The 10,990-nt window shown below is 47.2% G+C and overlaps 1 protein-coding gene across 1 annotated transcript; it reads right to left on the minus strand.

The window, feature by feature from the left end:
• Positions 1-2,095: 2,095 nt before the first annotated feature.
• LOC118619735 (GTPase IMAP family member 1-like) lies at positions 2,096-3,922 on the minus strand. Its single transcript, XM_036246363.1, has 2 exons — positions 3,880-3,922; positions 2,096-2,901 (listed from the first exon to the last, which is right to left on the minus strand). Exons 1-2 carry the CDS (start codon positions 3,920-3,922, stop codon positions 2,096-2,098), a joined length of 849 nt encoding a protein of 282 aa, XP_036102256.1.
• Between the last annotated feature and the right edge of the window lie 7,068 nt (positions 3,923-10,990).

Here is a 10,990-nt window from a genome sequence, read left to right on the forward strand (position 1 = left end):
TGAGAGTGTTAAGGGAATTCTTCTAGGTCCCGGCTCATTTTCTATGGAGCTGTTCTGTCCATTGTTGGGGGGTGATGTCTCTAACTACCATTGTGGGTTTGTCTGTTGCTCCTTTCAGTTGTCAGTTTCTGCTTCACATGGGTTGCATCCCTGCTGTTGGGAAGACACCTTTAGGATTGCTCTGTCCTCTTGGTGGAGTGGCCTCTATATCACTATACAGTGTTCCTCTCTGCGCCTGGTAATTTTCCTTGTTCTGATGTCTAATTCATTTGCTGCCCATACAGCCATGCCTTCTTCCTTTTGCATGAGTAAGATTTCCACCATTTATCTTTTCCATCCTTTCATTTCCAGCCTGTTTCTACCAAAATATGTTAAAGGACTTTTCTGTAAGCCGGGAATGGTTGGCTCATGTGCTTTAATCTCCTCTGCCAATCTCCGTCTGTCACTTGTGTAGGCAGCAAACCCACTCCCTTCCCTAATGAGTCCTGGATTGCAGCCCCTGTGCGGTGTGCCTGTCCCCTGGGAAGCCTGAGTACTCTTTTTACCTTCCCACCAGCTCTGTTGCTGTCCCCTGGGGACTCTCTAGGCTCCTTTCCTCCCCATCAAAGAGCAATAAGCAAATATTTCATGCTAACACCAGACACGGTGCTATTCACGTTTCTCATTTTATTTCACTAGTGATTATGTCGTTTCTCAGCAAAGGGACTGAGGTAGGTTTTCCTGTGTGTTCCTTGCAAATATTGACCAGTGGACAAGACCAAAGTCAAGGTTCCCTATCAGTGCCTCCCCTGGGATTGGTGCAAAAACTCTTGAACAACAATGACCTTGGCAGCAGAGGCAAGGTCAAGTCTCCGCATTTGCAGTGGCGTTCCCCTTTGTGGTTTCCAGGCCAGTTTGTGGGCCTCTTGCTCCAACATGTGCTCAGCTCTTGCAGATTATTGTCCCCTGTCATGTGTCTTTAGAGATCTGAGGGCAGCAGTGACTTGGGAATACTGTAGGGAAGACATAGAATTAGCCAGCTCATGGGAGGTGAGCGTGAGTGTGTGTGAGGGTGGAGACGCTGGGGCTGAGCAGGTGTGGGTGGAGACATGAGCCTGGCTCACCTGGCTCCTTTCCCTGGACCAGAGAGCTGACTCCACTAGATTGCATGGGACAGAGGGGAGGCTCTGCCCACGATTGTGTCACCAGTTTTCAGCCCACGAAGACCTGTTTATCCTTAACTTTGAGACTGAAATAAAAATTTCCAAACCTTCTCTTTAAAAAAAATTTTTTTATTTATCTGAATTGAAAAGCCTATCCTCACACTATGAGTTGTCCGGCAGTGGGAAAATTCTCTGGAAGTAGACATTCTGTGAGTCTCAGCGGCTCCTAGGAACTTGAGTTTCTAGTTCAAGTGTCCTTGGACTTGTAGAAGCCTCTGCACTCAAGCGGCTAATGGATGTGAATGGGGACATAGGGGAGATGTCCCCTAATGGGACAGATGGATAGGTCTTAGTGTCTTGTCTTCTTATGGGCTCACCCCCCCACTGCTTGTGTGCCTGTGTGTCTGTCTGCACGTGGGTTGTGGTTTTTGCAGGTGGGCTAAGGAATGACAGGGCAGTGTCTTTGTTCAATGGGCATATAAGGCGGATGGACAACATCTACAAACATTGATTCCCGTGAACACAATGTGGACATTTAGGACATTTTTTTCATTCAATTCAGATTCAACTAAAATCAGTGGGTCTGAATTAAGGCTGCCTCTAGGCACTGGCCCAAGGTCCCCTTGCAAGACAAGGAAAAATTCAATGACAGGGGACAGCAGCCTGAGGTCAGAGGAAAACAGGCAAAAGCAACAGCAGTTGTTTGGTGTGAGACAGAGAAGAGCTCAGGGTGGCCCAGGTCACATGGGCAGGATTGGTGGGGGAGATGGGACCCAGAAGGATTTTGTCCTTGGTAGATGACTGCTGGTGAGGGACAAGGAAATGCTGCGGGACCTGGAGGCCAGGACACCAGGGAAGGATGTGATTGTCACTTGGTAGGTCAGAGTCCTGTTTATAGTCTGTCACTTAGGAGGGACTTCAACAGTGGCCTTGAACCAGTAACTGGAGAGCAGTCAGTGAGCCAGGAGCAGGCTGCCCAGCAACAAGGCCATAGGCAGCTTCCTTGTCGCCATCCACTTGGGCAGCCAACCTAGCAGCCAGCATCCCCGCCACCCCTGCTTGTGGCTGGCCAGTGCCTCTGCCACCCTTAACTGCCGCTCCTTCGGGGTCCTGAAGGCCAGCTCCTGCAGCAGGCGGCACACGTCATTGGAGTAGGGGACGGCCTCATGGTCCTGAACCAGGTGCTCCACCAGCGCCAGCAGCTCCTGCACCTGGGCCTCCTGCTCCCCTCCCGCAGCCTGGTTGTCAAAGGCACAAATGCGGCCCCTGCACTGGGCCACCAGTGCTCGCAGCTCGCGGTTGTCTGTGTCACACACAAACTCCTGCAGGGACCCCCCGGCCAGGTCCTTCTTATGCGTGAACAACAGGATGGTGAGCCCCAGCACATCATTCGGGAGCAGGTCCTTGAGTGTGTACATGGCCTGCTGGTCCTGCGCAGTGAAGCAGCCCAGCTGAGTCACCAGGAGCAGGGCTGGGGGCCCGGGAGCCCACAGCACGTAGCAGTGGGCCCATTCCTCACACCCCATGTCTGTCTTGGAGACTTGGGAGCTGAAAAGGTCCGGGGTGTCCATCACTTCTACATGCCACCTGTCCCATGGGTGGTTCTCCGCCTCGCAGGTTCTGGTCACCGAAGTGGCTCCCAGCTTGGAGAGGAAGCGCTTCTGGCGCAGGATGCTGTTCCAGGTGGCGCTCTTCCCGACCCCTGTCTTCCCCACCAGGATGAGCCGCAGCCGGGGCTCCTGCGTGGGCTCTTCCCAACCTGGAGGACAGTGATCTGTGAGCTTCCAAACCTGAAAGCACCTGATCCTGGTTACAGGGACCCCCGGAGCCCTTTGAACAAGGAGAGCAACAGCGCCTCCCTCTGCTCGTCCAGCCAGACCCTTACTGAGGCCATTGCTCAGAGCACGCTGAACTCCGGGGTCTCCTCCAGCCATTCCTGTCATCTGGCTTCCCCACCGGCACCTGCAGATGCTCCCCACCTGGTGGGCATTTCTCTAGGGGACGCTCTTCACAACTCTAGGCCGACCTCAGCTGCATTATCCCTGGTCATCCACACCGTGTGGAGCTGTCCCTATCTGAGACTTCAGTGGCCTGTGCCATAGTTTCCCCAGATTCCAGCCCACAGAAGATGGGAAGGAGGCAGTAGGCCTGAGGGTGAGGGTCTGTCTGGACTCCCAGATACTCTGGACTTGACTCACACTCTGCCACCGGCCAGCTGTGCCCCCTTGGAAGTAGCTTAATCTAAGTGTTAAACCTTTGTGCAAAAATGGGAATATTACATAGAGTTGTTTCTCCTGGGGTTGTTGAGAGAATTAGGTGAGTTCACCTTCTTCCTTCTTCCTTCTGTCTTTCTCTCCTCCTCTGTCCCCTCTTAGGCCTGCTGCCTATTAATAAGAAACCCGTTCAACCCCCATCCTGGTTCACTACCACTCCACCTGGTGAATCACGCTCCCTCTAGGGCATGGTCTGGTGCCCTCTGCATCCTCTTCTGTGGGGACCAGCATAGGTTTGATCTCATTTTACAGTCTGGGAAGGGAGGCACCGTAGTCAAAGAAGTCATATCTCCCAGCTGGACTGGGGCAGAGACCCAGCTGAAAGCACATCTCAGGACTCTTACTCTTTGACCCCAGACACCTCAGAGACCCTTTTCGGGCTGTCTGTTCAGTCCTCAGTTCACCCATTCTCCTCATACCCAGGGCTCACACCTGGGACAGGTGTGCAGTGTGCATGTCCTCACCATAGGTGTTTTCTTCATCTCGTGCCATCTTCCTTCCTCCCATGGTTATCTGGAAGAGTCCCAAACACAGCTTGTTCATTCATCATCCATCCATCCATCCATCCATCCATCCACCCACTCATCCTTCCAATAGGTATAAATACCTACAATGTGTGAGGCCAAATCCAAAGAGCTGGTGACACCACCATGACAAAGTCATGGTTCCTGCTTCCTCTGAACCTCAGAGCAGTGGGAAGAACATGGCAAGGACCTGGGCTGGGGTTGGAATGATACCATGAGAGGGTTGGGGAGCTTGGTTTTGTGTTTCAGGGACATGAAATGCAAGGGCAGCTGGGAGATTGCCACACTCACTCCTGTCGGTGAGAGACCTTTAGACAGTAATTCCCAGGTAATTCTATGTCGGTGACCAAAGCTGTGGACATCAGGGTTTCCCAGGAAGGTCCTCGCCCAGGAAAGACATTGGGAAACCGTGAGAACTAGAAAGGTGGCTCAGTGACTTAGAGAAACACCTGGAGGGGCTGGCCTGGGGGGCAGACAGGAGGTAAATTGAATTTTGGTTGGAATCTGGAAAAGAAACATATGTCCCAGGTGATCCAAAGCCTGTGACTCTGCTCTTGGGAAGTCAAATCATCCTTCTTTCTCAGTGTGCCTAAATGTGCTCGGTGTCCTGTAGAGACTGGTACAGTCCCCTCCAACTCCCGACATCTTGCTCCCAAGCTGAGGCTCCTCAGAGTAGGTGATTCCAGCCAATGAGTCATCATTTAATACAGTCGAATGTTCTGTGCTCACGGAGTCCTGAGCGCAGGGCAGTCTGCCCTCAGTCTGCCTCTTTCGCTCAGGACAACGACCCCCTCACTCAGATGCCCCCAGAGAACAGATGTCGGGCCTTTGCCAGCTGCCATGTGCTCTCAGGCCTGTGCTTGATCCTCTTCCTCACACCCTGTCTGAGTCCTGCGTGTGCTTCTCAGTCCTTTTCCAATTCCACCTCCTCACGTGGTCCACCTGGTTACTGCAGGTGACTACGTTCTTTCTGCACAAGGAGCAGCCAAAGGAGAGGCGGGCAGGATACCTTGTCTCTGCCAAAGGACTTAGATGACTAGCTGGCCTGGTCCTCTATGCAGAGGCGGTCCTGTTTCTGCAGGGACACCTGCCTCCAAAGCCTTCAGTCATGTTCACCCCTATTCAAATGACACACTCCCAGGACTGACAGGGACCAGGAATGGAGGAAGGGCCATGGCTGCAGAGCGGAGCCCAGGGACTGAGCTGAGGGGAGGCTCCCGGGCAAAGGTGGAGGTGTGAAGGCTCAGGGAACTCCCTGGACCTGTGGGAGGCCCTTTGGAACTTCCCACACATTTGCAGTGGGCTTTAGAAAGTTCCTGGACTGGTGCAGAGAGCTGAAAACTGGGCTTACAAACACACAGTCATTGAGGAATGGAACACCCATAGAATCCTCTACGTTACACCCCCACCGAGTCCCGGCTTCCTAAACCTCCTGTCTTGGGGTTATCTAGGGGATTCGGTGAAATGTATATTTCTTGGGGATTTCACTTCTCAAATCCACACTTTTATTTTTTTTATTTTTATTTTTTTAATTTTTTATCCTCACCCGAGGACATTTTTCCATTTTTTTGTTCAGATAGAGCGGGAGGGAGAGAGAGAGAGAGAAACATCGATGTGAAGGGACACATCGAGTGGCTGCCACCCGCACGACCAACCAGGGCCGGGGACAAACTGCAACCGAGGTACATGCCCTTAGCGGGAACCGAACCCGGGTCTCTCTGTACCGCAGGCCGACGCTCTAACCGCTGAGCCAAACCGGCCAGGGTTCAAATCCACACTTTTAGAACAAAACCACCATGCCACTCTGCTGCCTCTGGTTCTGATGTACAGGGGTCTGGATTCTGGGTCCTCGCCCCACCTGCTCCTCATGCATCGGAGCCAAGGGAGGTCAGAGCCCAGCAGCCCATAGCACCCTGGAATCTTGGGTGGGGAGCAGGTGTTTAAGAGCTCAGGTAGGACAAGGGTTTGAGACCATGGTCATGACCTTAGCCCAGCCCTGAAAGTAGCTTTGTGGACCCTCGGAGGAGAGGGGAGTGTTTAGGCGGTTCGGCCGGTACACACAGGATTTTCACTCTGTAACATGTTCTGAAGCTAGACTCACTTCCGTGTCCTCAGACAGCTCCTGGCCTGTGCCCAGCATGCTCATGGGGAGTATCTGCTGCCACTAAAGCCCTGTGCCATCAGGGGGCAAGCAGACCCCTCCTTCTTGGTCAGGGGAGGAGGGGAGGAGAGGGCTGTCCCTGAGCTGGAGCCTAGGCATCCAGGCTGGAGGAGATGCTCATGATGCTCCAGACCTCCTGTGTGAGCCCCGCAGCCCTACACAGGGGTGTGGAACTACTCCCAGGTCCTGCTGCCCTTCCTGGTTCCACTAGAACAGAGGCTCCCTCAGCCCGCTTCTTCCAGGTGCTCACAGCTCCTACTCCCTGGGAGCTCCCTTCCCCCACTCAGGCTCACCTTTCCTGCAGAGTTGGTGGCAGGCTCTGATGCTGGCCCCAGAAGCCCCTGAACTACCACTGTTCTCAGGTTGTGAGAGCTGCAGGCTGTTCCTCCCAGTACAAGGGGAAGTGTCCCGCCTCTCAGACCTCAGAGGGCAGAAGCCCGGGGAGGTGGGGCCCAGGGGTGACAACTCTGAGGCAGGGGGGATGGGAAGTTTCCACTGTGCAGCCCTGCCATGGTTTATCCTGATGTTCTCAGAAGGTCCCTTGATGCCAACACCTTGTCCCCACAGTGGCTGTACCCTCAGAGGAGAAAAGCCTTTAGGTTTTTGAGGCTTGTTTCCACTTCTGGCTTTGATTGTTAATCTTGTTTTTGGTATTTTTCTATAAAATGGCCCCTTGAGGGTCCCCTTCCCTGAAACAGTGCCACCAAGTGTTCTTAACCACTAGAGATCACATGCGAGGTCTCACTGTGTCAATGGAAGGAAGGTTTTCCAACTGTGAACAATGGGGCATCAGGGAGAGGTGAGCCCTTTCCTGCAGGGCTTCCTCTGCCATCTCTGCAGGTGTCTCCCAGCAGAAGGTCATGAGCAAGTGAGGAAAGAGCCAGTGACTGTGTGGGGGGAGGGCGGCCAGAGAGGATTATGGTGATGGGGGCCTGACCTGCTCAGGTCAGTAACAAGGATGTGAACTTGCCTACCTCACTCACACTCTAGAATTGGACCTTGCCCTCAGAGAGCGAGAGTTTAACTTCATCTGAAGCCAATCGGCTGGTGTCTGATTTCCCCCATTTTTGCCACCTTGTTTTGTCTAATGAAGAACCCAACTCCCACTGACCTCCACCCAGTCCCCATCAGCTTAGTGAGATCTAACTAGCATGTAACTTTGTGTAATTTAAAGTATACCATGTGTTGATTTGACACATTTACATATTTGAGAGACTGATCACCACTGTAACTAATACCTGTATCATGTCCTATAATTATTTTTTCTTTTCTGTGGTGAGAACATTTAAGATCTCTCTTAGCAATGTTTAAGTACAAAATACATAGGATTATTAACTGTAAGCACTTTGTTTGCTTTCGATCCCCAGAACTTATTCATCTTTAACTGGAAGTCTGTACTGTTTGACCAATGTCTCCCCAATTCCCCCATCCACCAGCCCCTGTAACCACCATTCTACCCTCCATTTGTGTGAGTTTGGATGTTTAAACTTTTACATGAAGAAGTGACATCATATAGTATTTACTATCCTCCGTCTGACTAATTTCACTTAGCAAATGCCCTCAAGGTTCATCTGCAAATGGAAAGAGGTCCTTCTAATTCTCATGGCAAAATACACACACATGCACACATACACACATGCACACACACACAGGTGGGAAAAAGTAGGTTTATAGTTGTGAGTATGCAACGTAGTTAATTCTTGGGTTATTATTTATTAATTATTTACTGTTTTATTTATTTTGTGTACTCACAACTGTAAGCCTACTTCTGCCCATGCCTGCACGTCTGTCTCACATCACCTTTGTCTATTCATCCACACACAGAGCCTCAGGTGTTTCCACATCTTGGCTCTTGTGAGTAATGCTGCATTGAACATGGGAGTGCAAATGTCCCTTCAAGATCCTGTTCTCATTTCCTTTGGGTAGATTTCCAGATGTATCCTATGGTGGTGCTACTTTTGATTGCTGAGCACTCTTTATACTGTTTTCCATAGCAGTTGCCCCAGGGTACATTCCCACCAACAGTGCACAAGGGTTCCCTTTTCTCCACATCCTCACCAACACTTACTGTATCTTGCCTTTTTGATAGTAGCTGTTCTAACAGGTGTGAGGTGATAGCCCTTTGAGATTCTGATTTGCATTTCCGTGATCATTAGTGATGTTGGACACCTTTTCTTGGTGTTCATTTATATATTTTCTTTGGAAAAATGTTCAGTTCCTCTGTCCATTTTTTAAAAAAAATCCTCACTTGAGGACATTTTTGCATTTATCTTCAAATAGAGCAGGAGGAAGAGAGGGAGGAAGAAAGAAGCATCAATGTGAGAAAGACACATCCAGTGGTTGACACCCACACAACCCCAACTGGGGCCAGGGACTCTCCGGTTCATAGCTCGACACTCTAACTGCTGAGCCAAGCCAGCCAGGGCTCCTCTGTCCATTTTTAAAAATTGCATTGCTTGTTTTTTGCTACTGAGTTATATGAGTTCCCTATATATTTTGCATGTTAACTCATAAGATATGTGACTTGCACATGTTGTCTCCCATTGTATGGATTGACTTTTATTTTGTTTTTCATTTATTATTATTATTATTTTTAAAATTTTATTTTTGTTACAGATGTTTCTCCTTTTATACCCCATTGACACCGTCCTCCCCAACCCCCCCACCCTGTGCCCGGCTTTATTGTCCATGTCCATTGGTTATGCATACATGCATGTAAGTTCTGTGATATATCTCTTCCCTCCCCCCACCACTCCCTCTTCTGAGGGTTGACAGTCTGTACCCTACTTCCACGTCTCTGGGTCTACCATATTCCTCAGACTGTTATGTTCATTATATTCCACAAATAAGTAAGATCACGTGGTATTTGTATGTATGTACAAATGTATATATTTGTATGTATGTATAAATGTATATATTCATTGTACACACAATGAATATATGCACCCCTACATTCATAGCAGCACTATTTACAATAGGCTAAGATCTGGAAATAGCCCAAGTGTCCATCAGTAAACGAATGGATAAAAAAGCGGTTGTACATATACACAATGGAGTACTATGCAGCTGTAAGAAAGAAAGATCTCTTATCCTTTAAGGCGACATGGAGGGACCTGGAAAGTATTATCCTAAGTGAAACAAGCCAAGCAGAAAAAGACAAAAAAAAGATTGACTTTTCATTTTGTTGATAGTTTCTTTTGCTGTGTGGAAGCTTTTTAATTGACATAGTACCACTTATGTATTTTTACATTGTTTCCTTGCTTTTGGTGTCAAAACTGAATAGATTGCCAAGACTGATGTCAAGGAGCTTACCCCCTTAGTGTTCTTCTAGGAGTTTTGGTTTCAGGTCATATGTTGAAGTCTTAATCCATTTGCAGTTGATTTTTGTGGATGGTGTCAGATTGCAGTCCAATTTTATTCTTTTGCAGGTGGCTGTCCAGTTTTTCCAGCACCATTTATTAAAGAGATGATCCTTTCCCATTGAATATTCTTGACTCACTTGTTGTCAATTAACTGACCATCTATTTTCGGTTAATTAATTGACCATCTATTTCTGTTTTGTTCCATTGATCCATGTGTCTGGTTTCTTTGTTTTGTTTTGTTTTGTTTGTTTGTTTTCAATGCCAATACCATCTTGTTTTGATTCATATAGCTTTGCAGTAGAGTTTGAAATCAGGATGTGCGATACCTCCAGATTTGTTATTCTTTCTGATGACTTTTTGGATATTCAGGAATATAAGTTTTCTATATCAATTTTACCATTGTTTTTTCTATTTCTGTGGAAAATGCCATTGGAATTTTGATAGGAATAGCACTGACTTTTAGATCTCTTTGAGTACTATGGACATTTGAAAAATATTATTTCTTCCAATGCATGAACACAAAATATCTTTCCATGTATTTGTGTCTTCTTCAATATTTTTCACCAGTATCTTATAGTTTTTAATATACAGGTCTTTGAACTTCTTGGTTATATTGATTTCCAGGTATTTTACTGTTTATGATGTTATAAATTGGATTATTTTCTGAATTTCTCTTTCTGATAAATTATTACTAGCATATAAAAATTAGTTTTCATATTTTTTATTGGTTTTGTGTCCTGCAAATTTACAGAATTTGCCTTTCATTTCTCCCAGATATTTTGTGTGTGTGTGTGTGTGTGTGTGTGTGTGTGTGTGTAGTCTTTAGTATTTTCTCTATATAGAATCATGTCTTTTCAAAATAGAGACAATTTTACTTTTTCCTTTCTTATTTGGATTCCTTCTTTTTTTCAGACCCAATTACTCTGGCTAGGGCTTCCAATACTGTCTTGAATAAAAGTGGTAAGAGTGGGCATCCTTGTATTTTTCCTAATCTTAGAGGAAAAGCTTTCAGCATTTTATTGTTGGGTATGATCTTAGCTGTGGGCTTGTGAAATATGGGCTTTATTATGCTGAGATACATTTCCGTTGTACCCAGTTTGTTAAGAGTTTTTATCATGAAAGAATATTGGATTTTGTCCAATGCTTTTTCTTTATCTAGTGAGATAATCAAATAATTTGTATCTTTTGTATTGTTAATGAGGTGTATCACATAGACTGCCTATGGATATTGACCTATTCTTTTGTCTATTGATTTGGTTAATTACACTAGTTAATTTATGAATATTAAACCAATATTGCATTCCTGGGATGAATTCCTCTTTGTCATGGTGTATACTCCATTTTTCATATTCCTGGATTCCTTTTGTTAGTATTTTGTTGAGGATTTTTGCATTCATATTCATAGGAGATACTGATCTGTAGTTTTCTTTTATTGTGTTGTCTTTTGGTTCAGTACATTACAAAAGTTGGAATGTGTTCTTTCTCTTCTAATTTTTGGAAGACTTTGTGAAGAATTGATATTAATTCT

This window comes from Molossus molossus, unplaced genomic scaffold (assembly GCF_014108415.1).
Source record: "Molossus molossus isolate mMolMol1 unplaced genomic scaffold, mMolMol1.p scaffold_m16_p_7, whole genome shotgun sequence".
NCBI classification, from domain to species: domain Eukaryota; kingdom Metazoa; phylum Chordata; class Mammalia; order Chiroptera; family Molossidae; genus Molossus; species Molossus molossus.